The sequence below is a fragment of the Podarcis tiliguerta genome (genome assembly GCF_965153285.1).
Source record: "Podarcis tiliguerta genome assembly, chromosome: 2".
NCBI classification, from domain to species: domain Eukaryota; kingdom Metazoa; phylum Chordata; class Lepidosauria; order Squamata; family Lacertidae; genus Podarcis; species Podarcis tiliguerta.
The window spans coordinates 41557318-41580494 of NC_139535.1; the positions used below are offsets into that span (position 1 = coordinate 41557318).

At 45.4% G+C, this 23177-nt stretch overlaps 1 protein-coding gene across 2 annotated transcripts; it reads left to right on the top strand.

The window, feature by feature from the left end:
- Positions 1-97: 97 nt before the first annotated feature.
- On the top strand, positions 98-16653 carry DNASE1L3 (deoxyribonuclease 1L3). 2 transcript variants are annotated; one of them, XM_083420025.1, is made up of 9 exons: positions 98-378; positions 1918-2006; positions 3674-3762; positions 5693-5776; positions 7937-8049; positions 10016-10128; positions 10847-11004; positions 14118-14214; positions 16347-16653. In XM_083420025.1, exons 3-9 carry the CDS (start codon positions 3695-3697, stop codon positions 16455-16457), a joined length of 744 nt encoding a protein of 247 aa, XP_083276151.1. In that variant the 5' UTR covers positions 98-378; positions 1918-2006; positions 3674-3694; the 3' UTR covers positions 16458-16653. The 2 variants fall into 2 exon arrangements, with proteins under 2 accessions (XP_083276151.1, XP_083276150.1); XM_083420024.1 differs by lacking the exon at positions 98-378 and adding an exon at positions 1203-1658.
- The last annotated feature ends 6524 nt before the right edge of the window (positions 16654-23177 follow it).

Below are 23177 nucleotides of genomic sequence, written 5' to 3' on the forward strand. Positions count from 1 at the left end.
CCCTACCCCCTTCCTGTTTAGCTGTTGCTAGAGAAGCAATCTGCACCACATTTCTCTTATCTCTCCCCCCAGACTTCCTCTCTGCCTTGGAAAGGATCATCAGAATAATTGCCAGGTGGCTAGAGAACTAGCAGCTGTTGCCCTTGGAAGTTCCCTGTTGACTTCCCACTTCTGCTCTGAGTTTCCCTCATGTGGCTTTGGGCTTCTCTACTTTTTCTTTCCTTCTCAGGATTTCTGTTTCGGGGACAAACGCTCACAGAAGAAGGGCCCTGCTGGATTAGGCCTGAAGCCTATCTATCTCATCAATCCCTGGTAGCATATTCAGGGATTGGCACGAATGATGGGAGTTGTAGTCCAACATCATCTGGAGGTCTACAAGTTCACCACCCCTTCTTTACCATTTCCCCTTTGGGGGTCTATAGATCTAGCTACGAGTGTGGAAGGGACACAGACACTTGCCCTAGCTCACAAACCTCTTGCATGTCATTCTGGAGGGTGTTTCATGCAGGTGTATAGCTGGGGGTTGGCTAGGTTGGCTCCCACCCAGGGGTGTGTGCAAGAATTGTGACTCTCCACTCTTGCTAGGAGTCCGCCCACCCATCTGCACGCTCTCCGGGCCACTCCTCCTTTGCTCTGGGCAGCAGGGCAAGGCACACAGGATCCTCTGGGCCCCTTGGCAGATGAGGTTGCTGGCATGGACCATCACAGCAGTACTGCAGGGGCTCCTCCCCAGCTGGCCAGTGGCACTATTAGAAGAGCAAAATGTTGAGTTTCTGCTCCATGGTCTCTCCTGGCTTCAGAGCTGCCAGTACATCTCCTTGTCAAGGGTGCTAAGGAGCCTAGGCACGCCTCTGGTTTCATGCTAGGAATTTCCCATAGCCCTCTCTGGTGGTATTACAAAGTCTGCATCACTGCCCTGCCCCATTGCCCTGATTGTTCACTCCTTCTCCTCTGCTAATCCAGGCAAAAAGGGTTCCAGGAGGGAGATGGAGACAAAGGGAATCATTTATTGTTGTTGTTATTGAGATCAATTTTTTATTATTAATTTATTTATTGAATTTGAATTTATTTGAATTTATTTATTGAATTTATATACCGCCCTATACCTCTGGTCTCAGGGCAGTTCACAGAATAAAATCAAGATATAAAACCACAAAATACCTAATACTGTAAAAAGAAAAACCCATTTCTCCCCTTCTTGCTGACTGGATAGTAGAGGAGAACTGGATCCCTTTTAAAGCATTTGATTGGGTACAGTTGTGTACCATCTCATAGGGGACACTTTTATAGAGATGTGGATTGCTCCAAAATCTTAGTTGGGGTGCACATTCCCACTCCCTTATCTGCAATCATCATCTGGGGGGTCATCATGCGTTTAAGAGCGTTGTGGCAAACCAACAGTTTTGATAGCAGAGAATTGCTGTGGACCTGAAAGCAGACACACACACACACACACACACACACACAAAATATGGGGTGGATCAGCATTTCTTATGAGGTGCAAGAGCACATCAACCAGTTCCTTATTAAGTCTTCTTATAAAACTTTGCTGTGAACGTTTCCGTAAATAAGGAACTCGGAACAAACTTCAGTTTTGTATTCTCCCATGAGGTTCAAGAATAAACCTAGTCAATTGTGGAAGTTGGCTCTAAATTCAGGTAATCCCCTATGGCAAAAAGTTGAGTTCCTCAGCAACAGATGTTAGTCCCAAAAATAGAGAAGTCAATGGCCTGTGGAAGAAGCCAATGACATGCACCTTAATTTGCATAGCAGTCATGAAATATAACAGCTAAATTCCACTGGTTTTTGCAGACCAAGTGCTGAGTGAGAGAAGGACACCTCACTGCGTTTTCTTTTGGCCCAGGTTTGAAAAGATGTCACGTGTTTCTCTGTTTCTGCTTTTCTCTTTTCACGCAGCTCTGAGCCTTAAAATCTGCTCTTTCAACGTGAGGTCATTTGGAGAAGCCAAGCAAACAAGACCAGAAATCTTGGACGTCATTGTAGAGGTATGTTGTTCACTCTATGGGATTAAATAAATACTCAGCTGAACGGAGGGACATTTTATCTAGCTCATCTTTCAGGGTATTTTATCTTCACACAGCCAAGTCCTGCTAATGAATGGCTGAGCATTAATAAATCTGCTGTGTTCCTAACAGCGGAAGAATCAATTTGCAGACCTGAAGCCATATGTTCAGCAAGATTTATTTACACATTAAATCTAGCAGAAATACAATGCTGAATGCTGTTGCAGATGAACATGAGGGATTATGGGAACATTTTGATGGGCAAGAAAAATTGTCCCCTTCTCATCTATAGTCTCATCAGACGTTGCTTCGTTACTAGCATGCTTAATTTGTTTAATCACCACTATGAAGTACTCTGATCTCATTAAGGAGAAATTACAATCACAAAATAAGTTGAACCCTTGCAGACAAAAGTGATTGTATTATAAACACCTTCCGAGTGATTTAAGCACTTTGGTGCCATTCAAAAACCTGTGCATCGGATGCTTGTAAACAAGAACAATACATCACCTTTGCATTGCAACGAGCTCCGCTTGAAGCCATTTAGTGCTTCTAAAGTGTACAAGAAGACGTACAAATGCAACTGCTGTTCTGAATCCTTCCTCTCCCAGCAAATTATGAACTTCAGATCTTTTGTTTGGCAGTGACAAAATGAGGGCACATGCAGCGTTTCGTGACATGACTATTTCTTTATCTGATTGCAGACTCATTTCTGTAATTTTATTTTTAAAAAGTGGCCCAAAATGCTAATTTGGCTGAGTGGCTTTAAACCAGTGATTCAGCACACAATACATGAATGCTAAATTCAAGTCAGCAATTCAGATGCCTCTATGGATCTTCTGCCACCATTAGAGCTATAAAGGTAAAGGTAAAGGGGACCCCTGACCATTAGGTCCAGTCGTGACCGAATCTGGGGTTGCGGCGCTCATCTCGCTTTATTGGCTGACGGAGCCGGCATACAGCTTCCGGGTCATGTGGCCAGCATGACTAAGCCGCTTCTGGCGAACCAGAGCAGCACACGGAAACGCTGTTTACCTTCCCGCCGGTGTGGTACCTATTTATCTACTTGCACTTTGACATGCTTTCGAACTGCTAGGTTGTCAGGAGCAGGGACCGAGCAATGGGAGCTCACCCTGTTGCGGGGATTCGAACTGCCGACCTTCTGATTGGCAAGTCCTAGACTCTGTACACTGGCTCCCTCGGCCAATAAAGCGAGATGAGCGCCACATCCCCAGAGTCGGTCATGACTGGACTTAATGGTCAGGGGTCCCTTTACCTTTACCTTTACTCTGGAAAATGGGGGAGCATGTGAAATCACTGAGGGATCAGCTAATCAGTGTCATGCACAGTTTGTTTCAAACTTGCAGAAACAGTCTTTTTCATGCTATGGATTTGGAAAAGGATAGATGTGTTTGGACTGAACTTAGTGAGAGTGCTTCCAGAATATTGCTGGTACTCTCAGAATTTTGTTTCTGTCTTCCCTCTAACTCAGGAGCTCTCTAGTACAGGCGCTGAAAGACCAGGAATTTTTTTGAAGCCCATTTCTGATAGGTGAAATGTTCAGGAGGCATGCGAAGCCTGTTCATTCTGGGAATTCCAAGTGTGTCAAACAAAGCATTCTTAAGAATGTTCTTTCTTTCCTCCTGCAGGTTATTTCTCAGTGTGACATCATGCTACTGATGGAAATAAAGGACAACAGCAACAGGCTATGCCCCTTCCTCTTAGAGAAATTGAATGGGTGAGATGTGAATGTCAAATTTATTAAAACATGCAGGGTCAGATCAAGGTTTTTTTGGAGTTGGGGTCTTGGGCAAAAAGCTTTCAGTGGGCCCACTTCTCAGCTGGCCCACCTCCTTGCTACTGCCATCGCTGTTCATTAGGGCCAGGTGGCCCATGAGGCAGGATGAGGCAGCCTCCTTTGGTGGTAGAGTGCTACAAGGCAGCACCCCCAGAGACTCCCCACCCCGCCACCCCCACTAATGGTGGAGAAGCAGTGGTAGTTTCTGGTGAGATGTCACGAGATCTCTTCAGAATCCATCGCAGCTTCATGGGCACTGCTGCATGACCCAAGTAAGGGAGACTGGCAGTGGTGGCATCAGCTTCCTGTTTCACCTCAGGTGACTAAACAGGATGTGCCGCTCAGTGGAGGACCTACAATTTTAGGGCCCTGAAGCTTGAAGGCCCCTTTGCAACCAGCAACTAGGTCTGGATCACCATTGTTATCTTCTTCAATAGGATTGCTCCACGACAGATCGCCACACCTGTGCTACTGACTCTCAAATTTTGTTGAAGTGTATATACAACAAAAAAAGTTAACCAATTTGAGCTGTGTGACTCAAATCGTGTTTACTATACCCAACATCTTTAAGCAATGTGGACTGAAGTAGCTCCTGGGGCCCCTCCAGGATTAGAGGCCCTGAAGCTTAAGCCTCATTAGTTTCATAGTAGATCCATCCCTGGTGATGCCCCTGCTGTTCATTCATTTGCTCAGAAGGAGAGGTCAAGGAAAGTGAAGGTTGCTGCTCCCCCTCCTTGCCCTTGTCATAGTTTGTGCACTTGGAGAGACTGAGCATGCAGGACCATAACACAGTGGTAGAGCACCTGCTTTTCATGCAGAAGGTCCCAGGTTCAATCCTTGACATCACCAGTTGTGTTTTATGATTTTCCTGATATTGTAAGTGAGTTGGAACTGGTCTGTGACCATAATAATAAAATTCATTCGTACACCAGTTAGGGCTGGGGATCTTCTTCTTCTTTAGCAATCACTCATAGCCAAGTAAGATTGTCTTCCATAAACATGGTTTTAACAGTGCATCCTTAAGTGACTGTGGAGGCCAATTCTGGACCTACACGTCCTTCCATAGTGGGGACATAGGTTTCTGGGCTGGAGTTGATCATGGTGAGGGTTTGCCAAGCATTCCTTCCTCTTAGCGCGTTTCTCTCTTTTGCCCTGAGTTCAAGCGTCTTCAAAGTCCATGATACGTTTGGTTGGGAATATTCCCTGCTATAAACCCCTGAGAACCACTGCCGGTCAATGGGGACAACACTGATCTCATTGAAAGGCAGCTTTCAATGTTTCTAAGCAGCAAAAGCTAGGAGTAGGAAGAGAAGGGCCAGTAGGCCCCTTCTGGGATGTAGTCCTCAGGAGGTGACCAACTATGGTAGAGGAGAGGAGAATCAATGCTGAAGGAGGCCTCCCCTTTTCAAGCATGCCGTGGTGGGTGCTGCAATATGGTGGATTAATTCCTTAACTCACACTTCAGGCCCCCTCATGACACATTGTTTGGGAAATCACTGCACTAGCCCTCTCGAGCGCATTTCTTTCTCTGCCAGAGATGGGGCCTGTGGGTCTTCTTAGACAACTCCCATCATCCCTGACCATTGGCCTGACCATTGGCTGGGGCTGATGGAAGATGGAGTCCAACAACATCTGGAGGACCACTGGTCCCCCTTCCCTACGGTATGATATTCTCCCCAGAAACATTATCCACGCTGCAGACCATCCCACCTAGCAGAGCAGGAGAACCTTGGGATGGACTGTGTCAGGGCAGAAAGGGGATTTTCTCCACAAGCCAAAGCCAGAAACATTGACTATTGTTTGCGTTTCACAATGGTGTGTGTGTTTCCTGTGTATTCTTTCAAATATATCAAAAATCATTTTTCTCCAGTCACTCGCAAGAAAAGTACAGTTATATGGTCAGCAATCGGTTAGGAAGAAGGACCTATAAGGAACAATATGCTTTTTTCTACAGGTAAGTGCATTTCAAAACTTTCTGCATGTGGCATTCTTTGGAAACTGCAAGAAAATAAGCTGGTGTATTAGCCTTCAATTCCCAGTTTAGATTGTATATCTCTTGGGGAAAGGGACCTGTCTTTTGTATACATATTAAACTCTGTACTATCTGATGATACTGGGTAATAAATAAGAATAAAAGACTCCTCTGGGGCATCTAGATTGTCTTGGCAGACTTGGGAGTGGTTATACGAGCTGTAATACCGGGGGACTCTCCAGACAGCCTTTTTATTGCATATTCATGATGATTTGTGCTCACAATGCTATCGGCGCATTCACACATGACTTGAAAGCACTGGATTTTGCAGGAGACTCCCACACTGAAACCAGCAAAACAGCCCTTCCTTCCCCTTGGGAAAATGCCTATAGAGCACCCTGGAAGTGATGGCCTTATTGCCCATTGACCATGGTGGCCCATTGGTCAAACAAGGATTTCTTCCAGTGCTACTCACTGTACAGAAGCAGTATTCATATTTCTTTCAGATATATGGATGTTATTGGATCCAAAGACTAGTATCTCCCATTTGCCTTTTTTAATGAATAAGCAAAAAACTAACTTGCAAAACTACTTTAAGTATCCTCACCAAGGGTAGCCTCCAGACGTTGGACTTCAGCTCCCATCAGCTCCCAGGCAGCATGGTCAGTGGTCAGCAACAATGGGAGTCATCGTACAACATCTTGAGGACACCACATTGGCTAACCCTGATCTGCACTAACATCCCCTTGTTTCATCACTTTTTGTTTTATATTGCCCTCTCACAGCATCTCACTGGCTTCATGGCATCCAAGCATTAATCTCTGAACATTTCTCATATATACCGTATTTTTCGCACCAAAGGACGCACTGGACAATAGGACGCACCTTGTTTTAGAGGGGGGAGAACAAGAAAAAAAAAATCTCCCCCTCTCTGCCCAGCGCCCCTTCAGCGAAGCGGCAGGAGGCGCTGCGCAGAGAGGGGGAGAATTTCCCCCCTCTTGTTTTCCCACTCTAAAACAAGGTGCCGTTTAAGGTGCTTTCAGGCGGCTACCTTGGAAGCCTGGAGAGCGAGAGGGGTCAGTGCGCACCAACCCCTCTCACTCTCCAGGCTTCAGGTTCCTTTCAACCTGCTCTTTGGGGCTGGCGGGGGGAAGCCCACCACCAGCCCCAAAGAGCAGGTCAGGTCAGAGAGCAGCGGAAAGGCGCAGTGGAGAGGCTGCTGCCATAGTCGCACGTCACTTCTCCAGCTGGGAGAGGGTCGCGGGGCTATGGCTTCTTTAGCCCCACACACGCTCTCCCAGCTGAAGAGGTGGCGTGCAGCTAAAGAGGCTCCTGCCATAGCTGCGCGTCACCTCTCCAGCCGGGAGAGGGTCACTGGGGGCTGCTTTAGCCCTGCGCGCGCTCTCCCGGCTGGAGAGGTGACGGGCGGCTATAGAGGTTCCTGCTGTAGCTCCCCGTCACCTCTCCAGCCGGGAGAGGGTCGCAGGGGGCTGCTTTAGCCCCGTGCACGCTCTCCTGGCTGGAGAGGTGACGGGCGGCTATAGAGGTTCCTGTCATAGCTGTGCGTCACCTCTCCAGCCGGGAGAGGGTCACTGGGGGCTGCTTTAGCCCCGTGCACGCTCTCCTGGCTGGAGAGGTGACAGGCGGCTATAGAGCTTCCTGCGCGTCACCTCTCCAGCCGGGAGAAGGTTGCGGGGCTATGGCGTCTTCGCTCCATAGGACGCACACACATTTCCCCTTCATTTTTGAAGGGGAAAAAGTGCGTCCTATGGAGCGAAAAATACGGTACATGCTTCTGTCTTTTAGGACTGTGGTGGGTTGATGCTTCTGTAAAAACAAAACAAAAAACAACCACCACCACATAACTCTGAACACTTGATTTTCTGTTCCTGAAATGCATTTTCACCCCACTTATACAGCAGAACATGAAAGGATTTCATAGCTTCAGGTAGTTGTATTACTGAGCCAGAAAATTTGAGATTATGAAAACTAGCTTGCTTTTTTTGCAGCATTTTCATTGTTGATTGTAGTCTTATTAGCTACCTTGTGGATCTTGGGACAGAAAGTCAGCCTATACATTTTTTTAAAAAGGTCTAAACTATTTGATAGAGCTGATATTCTGTATGTTAATTCACACTTCAGATCAAAAATGGTGTCAGTGAAGCAAATCTATCAGTATCCCGATCTGCAGCCTGATGACGAAGATGCACTTTCCAGGGAGCCTTATGTTGTCTGGTTCTCTTCTCCAAAAACTGGTGAGACATTGCTGAGCATGCACTATCCTCCTCCTGCGTGTTTCATAACCCACAAGCAGAGATACAGGAAAAGGATGAGCACTAGGGAAGCTCCAGATCTTTATTTTAGACTCCACTGATGAGCTCCGAATGGCAAGCCTTAATGCAGGGCCTGCTGTCTAGGCAGCTTATGGGGCCAGGCCTGCTTAGCTTCAGGAGTGGAAATGCATTATGGGCCTTCATGGGATTCTGTGAGCCACAGAGTACTCTTCAATCCCAATTTGGCTGAGGTTACTCTGCAGCTTCTTTAACTTCATGATTAATCCACCCTTGATTGCAGCTTTTTGTAGATCCACAAGCATAATCCAGAACTCGCCGCACATTGACTTATTTGTGCCAAATTTAATTAAGGTCCTAAACATTAAATAAGTCAAGACTGTAAAACTCCAAGCACTTTGCAATGAGATCTGTTGACTTCAACATTTTCCAGCACTGCATAGCAGCTAGGCTTCTAAGCGTGATTAATGTCCTAGAGCTAGATAGCTGCACATAGAAAACATCTGAAGATAGGGTAGTAAGTAGCAAGAGGAATGCAGTGTGGCACATGATTTAAATGGTTGAATTATAATTCTCATTAGTATATTGAGGCTTAAAGGTCCATACAATAATGTGCAGGGCTGGGTCTACAAATTTTGCTGGAGGGGGCAAAAGTCTGCACTGCTACCACCCCTTCTCTTGCAGCTTCATGTAGTCTCCACCGCCATCACTGAGAGGACGACGGAGGCACAGGCTTCCTTCTCTCGATGGCACCAACAGGGGACAGGACACAATGAGAGAAAATCTTTTCCCCCTTTATGTCCCATGCAGGCTTCCGTCTCTCAGTGGTGGTAGTGATGGCAGTGGGACAACAAGGAAGGGGGGGGAAGCGTTTTTCCCTGTTGTCTCCCACTAAGAGAATAAAGCCTGCCGGTTCATGTCCTGTCCCACAGCCACTTCTCACCTTCCTCTTCCTGGGGCAGGCAAAGAGATGGGCCCTTGTAATCAGCAGCAACCTGCCAGACCATAAGGAGTCACCAAACATGTACCAAAGCCATTGTGTATCCCTGTCCTCTTTCTCCCGTGCCACAGGGCAGGATGCTGTTTTGCTGCTACCCCAACCTGCTGCCCAGGGCATGTGCCCCCTTCCCCTCCCCTCGCCTTGATCCAGGCCTGGGAATATGCATATTTTGCAATGCTAACATGTAAACATCAAGATGTCCTTTTTCATCCCAGTTTTCAAATTGGATATAAGGATAGGATTCCCAACACACATTCTTGAATGGAAAAAAGACCATATGCTGGTGAGAGCAGTTCCAATGCAGATGCTAAGTGGTCCTTGGGTCTGAGCACTTAGCTGCATGGAAGGCCACCTGAAAGCATCTGTAACCCACTCAGATCTTTAAAGGAAGTGCAGAGTCCAAAACTGTGTAAATACTCCCTTTTACTCTGCACCCAGTGCACTCCCATCACTGGTTTGGGAAGTAGGGTACACATTGTGTTAGCCAGACCAAGAGGAAGGAAGGAAGGAAGGAAGGAAGGAAGGAAGGAAGGAAGGAAGGGGCTATTCAAGAGGTGTAGATCTGTATGTACAAAGTGTAGCATGAGAATTGATGCTAAGCAGAATCAGAGACAAAATGGGCCTGCTAAGATCTGGAAACCAATCTGGGCCCTAACAATCAAACTTCTTATATAATTACAAAACTTTAATGTACTTGATACTGGAAGAAAGATGGACAATGGGCGTTGTTTTGTCTTTAGAAAGACAAAGACTATTATGTTTTGGTAGGCTCAGGTGCCACATGAGCTTAACTCAATACCCTCCAATATCCATGACCTGTAAAAGGCAATATACCTAATAAACATCTTAGATCTGTCAGTTTTTCTAACCATGATGGGAGTGAGTTTTGGAAATGCTGGTCATCTTATTTTTCAATGTTTGCTTCTTAAGTGGTCAGGGAATTTGTGATAATCCCTCTGCACACAACACCTGAAATGGCTGTTCGGGAAATTGATGAACTCTATGACGTGTACTTAGATGTAAGACAACGCTTCAAGTCTGAGGTCAGTCGTTGTTTCCTTGGTGCATTTGTGCTAAAGTTGTGCTGAATATCACCCCATCCCACCCCTGTGAACATCGGAGCTTAGAAAGCTGCCTTCTGCTGAGTCTGACCAATGGTTCATCTAGCTCAGCATTCTCTTTGTTGACTGGCAGGAGCTGTCCAGGATTTCAGATGGGGGGTCTCTCTCAGCCCTACCTAGAGACCAGTGATTGTGAACTTCCACATGCTAAGCAGAGGCTTTGCCACTGAGCTACTGCCCTTCTCCTAAAGCTCCTAGTCAAAGTGTGGCTTGGTTGTTCTGAGCAGCCCAACCATGTTCCTGGAGACAGGATTACTACTGCCTGTCATCCGTACTAATGAATGAAGTCATTTCAGTATTTTATCTCCCCCTCTTCTTCATAATCACACACCATTAACTTCCTCCTTTTTCACTTCTCTAATACTCCCCATAGATCTCTTTGCACCTGAAGATCTATTGAGATAATTCTCAGATGTGGTTGTCACACCCAGGGAAATTCATCAGTGACTCTGTGAGCCAGTCTGATCTGGGTGCGCCTGCTGCCATGATAGGGCGCCTTTGCTAAGAAGCTCAAAATAGATCACTTTCCTTTCCCAATAATAAAAAGTGGTGGAGGAAGTTGTCATACCTTTCTGCCCTGCTTTCTGCAATCCTGTCTCTTCAAATTTGTCCTTTCACAATCTCCTGCCCCACCTTGTAGAATTTCATCTTGATGGGAGACTTCAACGCTGGCTGTGGCTATGTTGCGAAGAAACACTGGAAGAATATCAGACTGAGAAATCACACTGAGTTTGTTTGGCTGATTGATGACAAAACTGACACGACGGTGAAAGCCAGCACCCGCTGCCCCTATGACAGGTAACAGCTGGTTTTAGAGCTGACTTGTGAACCCTCCCATCTAGAGCCTCTGCTAAGCTACCCATTATCTGCAGTGTTGGAAGAACTCTGCTGGTTACCTTAACAAAATGCATGTTGATTTACTACAGGTTGTTAATATTGTGAGGGGGGAAATGTGCACCTGGGCTATCTATGCATGGATAAATTATTGCATATTTGGTCTCTTACCTGTGTGACATCACATCCAGCTATTAATCTATGGATCACCAATCTGTGACAAGTGCAAGAAATGGGCCTAGGCAGCTGGAGACTGTGGCTTTCCTGGACTGGAGCAGATTGGCCAATCTAGTTTCCACTGCTCCATTATTTCTCAAGAACATACACTGGAACGTAAGAGTCCTGCCAAAAACCTATCAGAGTCCAGCATCTTGTTCTCTAGGCAGCCAACCAGATGCCTAAGGGAAACTCACAAGCAGGGCCTCACCACAACAGCGCTCTCCCCACTTACAATTCCTGGCAGCAGGTATTCAGAGACATACTGCCTCCAAGCAGTGAAGGGTGGAACATAGTCATCATGGCCATTCATTTGTCTAATCCTTTTCTAAAAGCCACACATGGTGTCTATTTTGGAAGTGAAATCCATTGTTTATGTGACAGTATGTGAAGACATTCTTCCTATTCCTTGGCTCAGAAGATTAAAGCTATACCAATGCTATCTCAAACCCTCGGTGAGTTAGGGACTTCCCCTGCATGTGAAGACAGGCTCTGGCAGATTGAGCAGACGAGACCAATAGTGGGTCCAACAGTCAAGAAGGTGGTTTCTGCATGTGCTGTGGAGGGAAGTGAGGGGCAGTTGGGGCTCATCAACCTGGGAAGGTAGCTCATCTAGGAGAAGGAAAACTCTGCTAAACCTCTGCTGCCTTGCGGGACATCTTTGGGGGAGGGGTAAACCCTACACAAATCCAGAGAGGAGGCCCCAAGGTGGTTGGATGGTGTCTTGTACGCCTTCTTTTAGTAGCTCCTGCAACCAGGGTGATGTCCAAAGTATTGCTCTACTTTCCTTTGGACCACACCAGCGAGGCTGGGGGGGGGGGTCTTGTCACCTGGGCAGCCCAGACCTCAATACACACGTCCCAGGTTTATGCCTCAGGAGGTCACTTTGGTGCTGCTAACATCCTGAGACTGACTTCACCCCGAGAAGCACACTCCATTGTCTCTCAAGACAATGCCAACAATTACCAAGGCACAATGGGCTTTACAGAGAAGTTTTTCTTCCTCCTTTACAACACTAGAATTCATGGAGCTGAATATTGGAAGATTTGGGACAGATAAAAGAATGTACTGTTTCACACAGCTCATAGGCTATGGCACTCGCTCCCATAATAGGCAATGATCGCCACCAACTTGGATGGCTTTAAGAGGATTGGAAAAATTCATGGGGAATAAGCCTATCCATGGCTGCTAGCCAGGATGACTATGCTCTGCCTCCACAGCTGGAGACAGCAGTGCTTCTATTGCCAGTTGCTGGAAACTGCAGGAGGGGAGAGCGCTCTTGGGCTTGCAGATTTCCCACAGGTATCTAGGTGGCTACTGTGAGAACATGACGCTGGGCTAAAAGGACCATTGGCCTGATCCTGCGCTCTCGTCTTATGTTCTTATATGTACTACTGTGTGAACTTGAAGGCCACCTCCTCATACTTCATACCTGCCTTGTTGCACACGTTTTGTTTAATTCGTTGTATTCCATCATTCTTGCACATCCTACTGTGCTATGCAAGAAAAAAAGAATGAACAACTGAAACCATTCTAAAATATTTAAAAGTCTACAAAAGAGTCAAAATGTTGCATCAGTGATCCGGGGATGCAGGGAAGCAGGTTAGCCACCACTGTAATCCCCCAGTGAGAGGCAGTAAAGGCAAGTTAATTGCATCTTTTGCAACAGAACCATTCCTGGGTTGCACGTTGTCTTCCTCCCTGTGCAAGCCCTTTGGTTGATTTCCAGACAGAAAACTTTTGACCTCCATGAAGTCTGCCAGGATAATCACCTGAACATACTGATGCTCACGATGAGCTCATTCCCTGCTGTTGGCACAGCACTTTCCTTCCCTCTGCCCACGCTCTTACCCTTGGCAAGATCACCTCCCTCCCTTGTTCCCGAAACAGCTGGCAAGCAAGCGCTGTGTTAGATAGGAGTGTACTTCTGAGTCACAATCCAGCCTCCTTTCCCAGCAGTGTGCATCAGGTAGTGTCAGGATGATCAGTGATGCCTGAGCATAGTCCTGTGAGGACGGGCAGTTTGGGAGAGAGAGAGAAATCGCTTGGGGAAGCTCTCTCCGGTTATTTCTTGCACAAAGCACTGCACAGACAAATGTGTCGGGTGGGTGGGTGGGTGGGTGGGTATCCCTGTGGCAGCCTATCTGCAGTGGAATGAACTTCACCCAGCTGAGAGCAAACATTCAATCCCTGAAGCTCTCCAGAGGACTTCACATTGCAGAACTAGATAGAGAAAAAGGCTGGTATCATTGGGTTAGTAACTGCACTCCTAAGCAGTGGTGAATTGGCGAGATTCCCAAGGCCAAGATAGAGAGGCTGGAGGGGGGCCTTTTTGCTCCCCCCTGGGCCTGAGGTTCTCCATCCATGATCTGAGATACGCAGCTGGCTAACCGTCATGCTTCTCAGAATTTTGACTTACCAAGTAAGACCTTACACCAGAACAAGAATATCAGAAGCAGTCCTAATAACAAGCACTAAAGCTTACCTGTATCTGTGCAGTTCAGCCAGAAATACTTGAGAACCCACTACGTTTGGGATAATTTTAATTGGTTATTCTTTTGTTTTTCCTATCTTTATGACTAATGGAAACTGATGCACTATTGAGGCACTTAAATTGCCATTTTCCATCGTCCTCTACCACCCACGGAAAGATGAAATAGCAGCTAAGAGACAAGCTATTTGTGGATCAGCTTAATTGCTGAAGTTTTCCTTGCCTTGCCTCTGGGTCGGCTGCAAATTCATCTTTGTGCTATCAAAACCCACCATGCTCGCTGCTCACCTTTTCTTTCTGACAGCAGCATATGTATTCTCCTCCTGCACAGCAGGCTAACACCCAGTGGTCTTGTTTTCGCCTCTTACAGGATTGTACTCCATGGGGATAAACTCATAAATGCTGTTGTGCCAGACTCAGCCGGCATCTTTGATTTTCAGAGGGCCTTTTCGATGACTGAAGCACAGGTTTGTGTAAGACAGGAATAGTATACAAGCGGAATGTTTTTGTGTTCTCATCCTGCATACGCTGGGGCTTGAGTCCACAGCTGCGCTGCGTCAAAACTGGGGAAGCAGACCAGTGAGAGAGGCAGGCAGCCAGTCGAGGGGAAACAAGCAGGTAGAGCAGAGCAGCAGGAAGAACCATGAGCTGAGAAATACAGGGAATCACATAACAGAATTCCAGGCCCATCTGCACAGATAGACAGGTGTGTGCCATGTGTACAGCCAACATACTTCCATCACTTTATCCCCCACTGTGTTTGTCTACGCAAATCAGAGATCTGTGTGGATCATGCTGCGTAAACAGCTGGAGTAACACAACTCCAACAACTGAGGAGCCAAGAACATGATTTATGTAGTACCTGCAGCTGCATCAGTGGCTGATAACAAAATACGCCACTTTAGAGCTGTACTTTGGCAGTCTTTAGATTAATGGCCTGCCAGTGTTTGAAAAAGAAAAGGTTCAGACCTCCTTTTTTACTCCTTTACCTAATCCTCAGACCTTAGTTGGCACAAAAGAGTCTTTGAGAAAGAGTATTCTTGCAGAGTATTGCTGCTTTTATTCTTAAAAAGTCGTCTTCTCCAACCACAATCGAGATCGACAGCTTTTTACACACACCAAACGCAACCAGCTTTCTACCATCCAACCAACCCACACCCAACACTAACATTGACCACTCTGTATATACAGGTACAATTAGGTGAAAGGTTGCGTGAGTCATTGTAGGCCGCTGACTCATGCTGACTTAGTCCTTTTAGTATTAAAGAAACAGCGGCCAATTTTTAGCCGTGACATGGCCCACGTGCTCTGTCAGCGAGTCCTGCCACTGATAGGGCACTCCAACTAGCCCCTGCCCCCTAGTGTCCCTGGGAGGAGATAGAGCTCAGTGGCATAGCATCTGCTATGCATGCAGAGGGGCCCAGTATCGTATAATTATAGAATCAGAGAACTATAGAATTGGAAAAAGCCCTGAGGATCATCTAGTCCAACCCCCTGCAATGCAGCTGTCCTATACGGGGATCAAACTTGCAACCTTGGCATTATCGGCACCATGCTTTAACCAACTGAGCTGTCCAAGAAGGACTAGGGGGGTCTCTTGTCCTGAACCTGGAGAGCCACTGCCAGTCAGTGGGGACAATGCTGAGTTACAAAGACCAGTGGTCTGATCCTATGTTCCTGTGCACACACAGCAGGAGTGTCTGCAGGGAGGGAGACTTTGTGCAGGCTGCTACACACGCAATGGCGCCCACATGCATCTAGAATCCTGATTGTGCAGGGCACAGTGGCGTAGTGTGGGCGGAGCCACAGGGCACTTACCCTGGGTGCAAAATTCTTAGGGGCACAAAATTTCAAAAGGAAATGAAAATATTAATAAAAAATAAATAGTGGACCCTCCTGCTAACACAGAATATCTCCCAATGTTCATGTGGATGGGCTGCGGAGAGGATTTGAGCTCTGGCTGGTTGCTAGGGCGCCTTCTGCATGGGCTTTAGAAACATGACCACTCTCCCTTGGCCATGGCTGCCACTTGGGTTGCCTGCCAAGCTATTGCCCCTTCACTCCAGCCTATTGGCAGGCAGTGCCAAGGATACTTGCCTTGCCCCAGACACTGGCAACCCATGCTATGCCACTGGATGGATGTACAGATGGCAAGCATGGATCTAGGGTGTGATGTCATGGTCAGGACTACTCAGCACAGCCTTCTCATATATTGGCAAGAATGCACAAGAAGTTTCCCCGAAGAAGGCTTATGTGACATGGGGAAACCCACACTAACACAGTGCATTGTGCTGCAGTATTCACGATCTATTCCCTGTGCTGTAATGTAGTAGAGCTCTCAGGTTGGTTGCATGTTCCATATGTGTTCTCGTCGGACAGATGCATCCATAGCCTTCCTGAGCAATTTGGCTTTGGATGTTTGAAAGCATAGCAGCCAGATTTATTGGTGGCTTCCCTGGAAGCCTCACTTAGGGGCTATCTTTGTGTGGCTTCATATAGCAACAAATGGCAATTACTCAACATAGTATGGCTTTTAAATATTTGTATGCAAGGGACAGGGTGTCCAATTAATCCACCTATTGTGTCCCTTACTCTGCAGGCTTTAGCAGTGAGCGATCACTTTCCAGTAGAGTTCCAGCTGAGAGCCAGCAGACATTCCCCAAGACGAGCAAGAGCAAGCAATCGTAGGCGCCTCTTGCGACAGGGCTAGACAAGAGACTGCTGTTCTCCGAAGAGAAAAGAAATTGGATGTATATTCACAAGAAAAGAGTGGGTTTAGTTTTTGACCTTTTCCTTGATGTATGTCGGCCTCCCATATGGCCTATTTCACCAAAAATATGCAAACCGAAACTATTTTTATTGTTAAAAGCATTCAAGGTTAAATAAAATAAATGAGCTAAAATTAACTTTGCCGTAACCTGAAAGACAAACGCAGTGAGGCAATCTGAATGCCTTAGCAGGGGTTGTTTGATGAAACAATTTGTTCAGAGTTGTTCGGCATCTCTGCCTGTTCCCAACTTCGGTCTTCTGGCCAAAGATATTTTACAATCAAGAACTCAGAAAGAAGCTACAGAAACACACTTTTTGCCATTGACTGACTCCAATCTTGTAGGTGGGTGCATGCACACGGGCGCGCACACACGTCACATTACTTCTTTGAAGTTAGAGAAATGTGAAATTGTTGATTTAGGTGGAACTCCAAAGGTTACCAAAATAAAAACCTAGCACTGAGACACTGAGTACTCAACTCTCCCCTCAGATCAGATCCAAGAAGAATGTGCCTTAAGGTTTTTTCAGTTTTTCCAATTTTAAGTTCAGTTCAGAGAGAGCAGTTTAACCCTCAAGAAATTTCATCAGCGTTCTAATACATACGTTTTTATAAATAAGCTTGCCTAACATAAGCAATTTCATCTGATGTAGTGCATTTTTGAGTGATATTTTCACTAGCATACACATTTGTACACACACACACACACACACACACACACACACACACACTGGAATATACCTTTTCATGCACATTACTTGGTTGGAGAACTTTGCTGCAAAATTCAGAGAACTTCAAATATTCAACAATGGCAGTGTTTCTGTTAGCCTATGGTTCCAAGGAGTGTGAATTACTGAATATTCACCTTACATACAAACTTAATCAAGTCTTCTCCCTCATCCTTAATCAAACCCAAATTCTCAGTCTGGATGAACTGAGACCATGCAAGTAGGTTGGAAAATGATGCCTTTCTAGATTATTGCAATTTTAAAGATGGGCCAGTAGGATGAATGTTGTAATGCTAGACTAAATTTTATTTCACAGCTTGATCTTGCTTGGGTGCTCAGGATCTAATTTCTTCCCGTATTAAGGTGACAGGGAAAATTATCCTCAAGTCAGACTGATTAATGACTTGGGTGGCTTTTTGTCCTTTTCTCTCTCTTATGGAACCATCTGTTTTATCTTCACTCAAATTGTTTGTCTTTGCACACCATGCACAAAGTGATGTCCTTTGTTGGATCAATTAATATGCAGCATGTTGGAAGTGAGATACAAGTAACACGGGGCTGTTCTCCAAGATCACAGTGAAATGTAGCATTACATGGCAGGCTGATATGAACCTAGAAAAAGGATCGTCCTTAATAGCAAAGCAGCAAAACGGGTGAGAACTGAAGAGGAGGAACACACCTTTGTTTAGATCTGTAATCATGTACAGCCAGTTTTCCCACCACCCTCTTTGCATATTGCAGAACACCAGTGGGAGTGGAAGATAGCTGGTTGGTGCATTTACCCTTTTCATTCATTCATTCATTCATTGCATTTGTATCTCACCTTTTTCTCCAAGGAGCTAAAGGTGGCACGCATGGTTCTCTCTCACCTCATTTAACCCCAACAACAACCCTGTGAGGGGGGTTAAGTTGAAATTACTTGCCCAGGGTCACTCAGTGAGCTGCATGGCCAAATGGGACTCACAGGTCCCAGTCCAACACTCTTAACCAGTACACCACACTGGCTCTCCATTTTGTTTTTGTTTTTGTTTGTTTGTTTTTTTATCATGATTTTTATTGTTTTCCATATTTCATTTCATTACATTACACATATCTACAGCTTACATTATTACTCAAGAAGAGCATCAACCTCCTTCCCTCCCTCTTTTCTGTCATCCCTATAACTATAACATATCTATCGCATTTCAATAGTCACTTCTTTACCTTATATCAACTTTTAGAATCACCCTCTAGCTTGTAAATTAGCTCCTTAATTCCACATTACCAAACGTTTCATGTTAAAGCTACAAACGATTTCAAATGTTTACAATTTTCTTTCAAATAATAAATAAATTTGCTCCAGTCCTTTTGAAGCCTTTCATCGGGTCGATTCCTGATTTTCCCCGTCAACTTCGCCAGTTCCATGAATTCTACCATCTTTATCTTCCAGTCATCCAGGGTGGGGAATTCTTGCTGCTTCCATCTTTGAGCCAGGAGGATTCTTGCAGCCTTTGTGACATACATAAACAAATTTACATCTTTTTTGTGAATTTCCTCGCCAATTAACCCCAATAAAAATGCCTCTGGTTTTTTACTAAAATTATATTTTAATACCTTTTTTTAATTTGTTGTAGATAATATCCCAGTAGGGACGTGGGTGGCGCTGTGGGTAAAAGCCTCAGCGCCTAGGGCTTGCCGATCGAAAGGTCGGCGGTTCGAATCCCCGTGGTGGGGTGCGCTCCCGTCGTTCGGTCCCAGCGCCTGCCAACCTAGCAGTTCGAAAGCACCCCTGGGTGCAAGTAGATAAATAGGGACCGCTTACGAGCGGGAAGGTAAACGGCGTTTCCGTGTGCGGCTCTGGCTTGCCAGAGCAGCGATGTCACGCTGGCCACGTGACCCGGAAGTGTCTCTGGACAGCGCTGACCCCCGGCCTCTTGAGTGAGATGGGCGCACAACCCTAGAGTCTGTCAAGACTGGCCCGTACGGGCAGGGGTACCTTTACCTTTTTAATATCCCAGAAGGCCTTAACCTTAGTGCAGGACCACAAACTGGCTCTCCATTTTGATGTTCCAGCACTCACTACCATGAACCACAGAGCCCATGGTGCTTCCATGTTCAACCACACGGCCCAGCAGTAGAAGGATCAGCATGGAGATATAGTGAAAGCAATCCTAAAATGGGCAGGAATTGGAGTGAAAAGGGAATGTGGCATCTCCTATTTTAAAATTTGATGGATGGTAGGACTTACATTTTCTTGGAAGTGTAGCCCACCAGTGCTGGGCAGCTGGGGTGAAAAATTCAATTGGTGAGAGTTTTATTTGGATACGGCCCATAGGGTTGCATCCAACTTGGTGCACAATGAAGTGCAATGGAAGTTCCTCTTTCTCTCTCTTCCCTGTGCCCCCAAAATGTGTTAGTGTTCCATCCCTCACCCTCTGGAGCAGATTTTGCAGCTGAATAGGAGGGCTGTAGTGGAAAGGGAAAAGACATTCTGTTGTGCAAACGGAAATCTGTTGCAGAACCTCAGCATTACTTAATTTTGCCCCAAAGGAGGAATATTTGAACTAGCCAATGATATATCAGAGAGAGAGGAGAAATGAATTTTTTGTGCAGGCAAACAGCCAGATAGTAATGCAACAATGCCCTACTTGTTCTCTTACTTTCGTCAGCCAGCCATATTCCTCTACATACTATAGATCAGGGCTCTAATGTGATTTCTTATGAGAGAAATATGGAGATATCAAATAACTGCTTTGTTAACAAAGAGGTTTCACCCTCCCCAGACATCTCTCTACTGCAGATTTTTGAAATGCCATGGGAAATGTTTGTTAATGACTATGAGTATTCTGTTTTTCCACCCTTCCCTTTGCTTTCTTCCCTACAAAAAACAAAATTATTCAACTTCCATTTATATACTTTGGCCTTTGGTCCGGCTGTTGGGACAAAAATATATGAAAGCTGACACAGTGTCTCTAAACATGGCAGTCTCCCGAAATCAATGCTCTTTAACATTTAGTAGTTGGGGAATGCAAACAAGACACTGTTTTTAAAAGGAACACGAACTGGCACATGGAGACAATTATCCCATAGGGAGGATGCGCTCAAGCTAGGACAATGGAAGAAGTTGATGAGGCAACAAAACAGGAATAGACAATTCCATAACCTCCCCTTGTCTCAGTCCCCCAAGACTGAAGACAGAATAATAATAAATATAGAACATGCTGACTGGCTCACACCAGACCAAATAGGTTTCAATTACATGTTCTTGCACAAGAACTACCATGATGTCCAGACCTGATGCAGCGATTCTCAAAATGTGGGGTTGGCCTCCCTTAGGAAAGGTACATTCCAGGAAAAATAGGATTCTGAGACAGGGAAAGGACTCGGTAGTTAGAGCACATGTTCTGCATGAATCATAAAATTATACAATTGCAAAGTTTGAGAAACTTGACAAGACGTGCAGGGTTTCTTAGAGGCTATCAGAAGAAAGCTATACGCATATCACTCAAGAACCACAATCCAATGAAAACGGGTGTAGTGAGCTCCCAAGCCCATGACTCAAATCTTACTGTAGGCACAAATTTACTAGGAGTCATAGGTATGCCATCAGTTTCTCAGCCTCTGCCTTCTCTCCACTGCCATCAATTGGCAATATGGAGATAATTACAGGGCTGTTGTACAAATAACAGAGATATTATGTGTGATGTAACTTTAAATGCGCTGTACATGCAGGTGCTGCTTACTGAACACAATCCATTCCCACAATCATTTGGTAGACAAGTGTTTGCATAACGAGCCCACGATGTCCATTGATTTCTATGGGAACATTCCTAATTCGGGATTGCTCCAATCTCCCCACCCCCACTTTCCCCTCCAATGGTTTCTTCTGAAATGTCTACAGCCAACCAACAAAGAGAGACAAAGGGGGGAACTTATTTTTCCAATAGCTCCTGCTCTCTGTTTCACCCAACCTTCCCCTCCCTGAATGGCTTCTGCCCCAAAATGGCTGCTGCCGACCAGCAAAGCAGAAACAAGCAAGAAATTAAAGAAGTGGGCCAATTGTCTGTTTGGATATCAGAATCAGAACCTGGAGTGTATAGTAGAGTTTGGGGATAATTATGTTTGGATAAGTGACCTTTCGCATAGCAAGCATGCAGATAGCAGGACCTGCTTGCATATAAAATATTGTCATAATCACTGGCACCTCATTTCTGACACACCCTTCACCAGTACGTCCCATTACAACAATTTAAAGTTCAGTGTTAAAAAAAAAAAAGTTAAATGACCGTCATAGGACTAGGGTGGGTCCTGAAAACACACATTTCAGGTGTCAAAGGTCAGGGTAAGAGGTATTTCATGATGAATCATGCTGTGATATACTAGAAGGGCTGATCACACCACTAGGTGGAGTGAGTGAGTTTCCCAGGCAGCTGATTTTGGATGCAATGGTAGCAAATTGTGATTTCATTTATTACTGCTGTAGTTTTATTACTGGGAAGAGACCCTGAGGCATTTTCTGCCAAAAATAATTGGACCAGCCTTGGGTACTATGCACCATGGATTTGAGGGTAAGGGCAGTACTTACTGTTCCCCTTCTGTGTGATCAGGGCGGCAAAGGTGGCAAAGGCTCTGTGTTTGCTTCAGATGGGACATTGCCTGCTTCCAGTGGAAATGCAACCAAGCAAGAACTCAATCATTCCCTGTACTATTGGTCTAGGACAAGAGACTTCTTTTGTTCTCATATTTCAGTTGGGGGTAGCTTTTAAATTTGCCAGTGGCTTCTGTACCCTAAAGATTTTTGCTGTAACCCACCGTGTGATCTTCAGTATATGAATTTAATAAACAATGTTGTTGTTTAGTCATTTAGTCATATCCAACTCTTCGTGACCCCATGGGTCAGAGCACGCCAGGCACTCCTGTCTTCCACTGACTCCCACAGCTTGGTCAAACTCATGTTAGTAGCTTCTGTAACACTGTCCAACCATCTCATCCTCTGTCGTCCCCTTCTCCTTGTGCCCTCCATCTTTCCCAACATCAAGGTCTTTTCCAGGGAGTCTTCTCTTCTCATGAGGTGGCCCAAGTATTGGAGCCTCAGCTTCAGGATCTGTCCTTCCAGTGAGGACTCAGGGCTGATTTCCTTCAGAATGGATAGATTTGATCTTCTTGTTTCTCTGAGTTATTCAAGCCCCTTTGCCACGACAAGGCAGTGATCCATGAAAGAGTAATACACAATGATAATAAATAGGCCAACCACCACTATATCCTTCGGTCAAAGCCCTTCCTGAGACTTTAGAAGGGCATTGTGGGGAGAAAACTTAAATGAATTTGAAAATCTTGTCTTATTTCCTTGTAGCTCTCAAAAGCAGGAGCATTTCTACATTTTATATATTTTTTGTATCACATTTTCCCCACCAGGGGGAGCATGAAGTCCTTGCTGTTGAAAACAAGGCAATGATTCAGATATAAAGCATTTGATTTATTTTTCTGACTAAAATTCAGGAATATTTGTTTGGTCTGAGTTTTGTTTACTTCAGGTTCCCCTGAGATTTATTTCCAAGCTCTACAAGTGTGTGCGCACGCACACACACACGCATACATATACATGGATAAAACCACGCTTTTACAAGCCCAGTTGTCCTCTGAAGCCTCGCTGGCCAAGCCCAAGATGACAGCCATGTTTTCATTAGAACAATCCTAGCTGAGCAAATACAGAGCTCAGATAGGAAAAACTGAGGGCTCAGTACTTCTGACTCAGGACAAACTCCCATTTTCTCTAGTGAAGTCATTTCCTTGTGACTCGTCTGGGAATATCCACAGATAATGGTTTACAGAATTTTGTGTGTGTCAACAATGAAATTATTCCTCTAAAATGGCTTCATTCCACTCTGAAGAAGCCAGAAATACACAACCGCACCTCTCTTTCCATCAAAAAGCTATCAACTCTTGGTCCCCACAG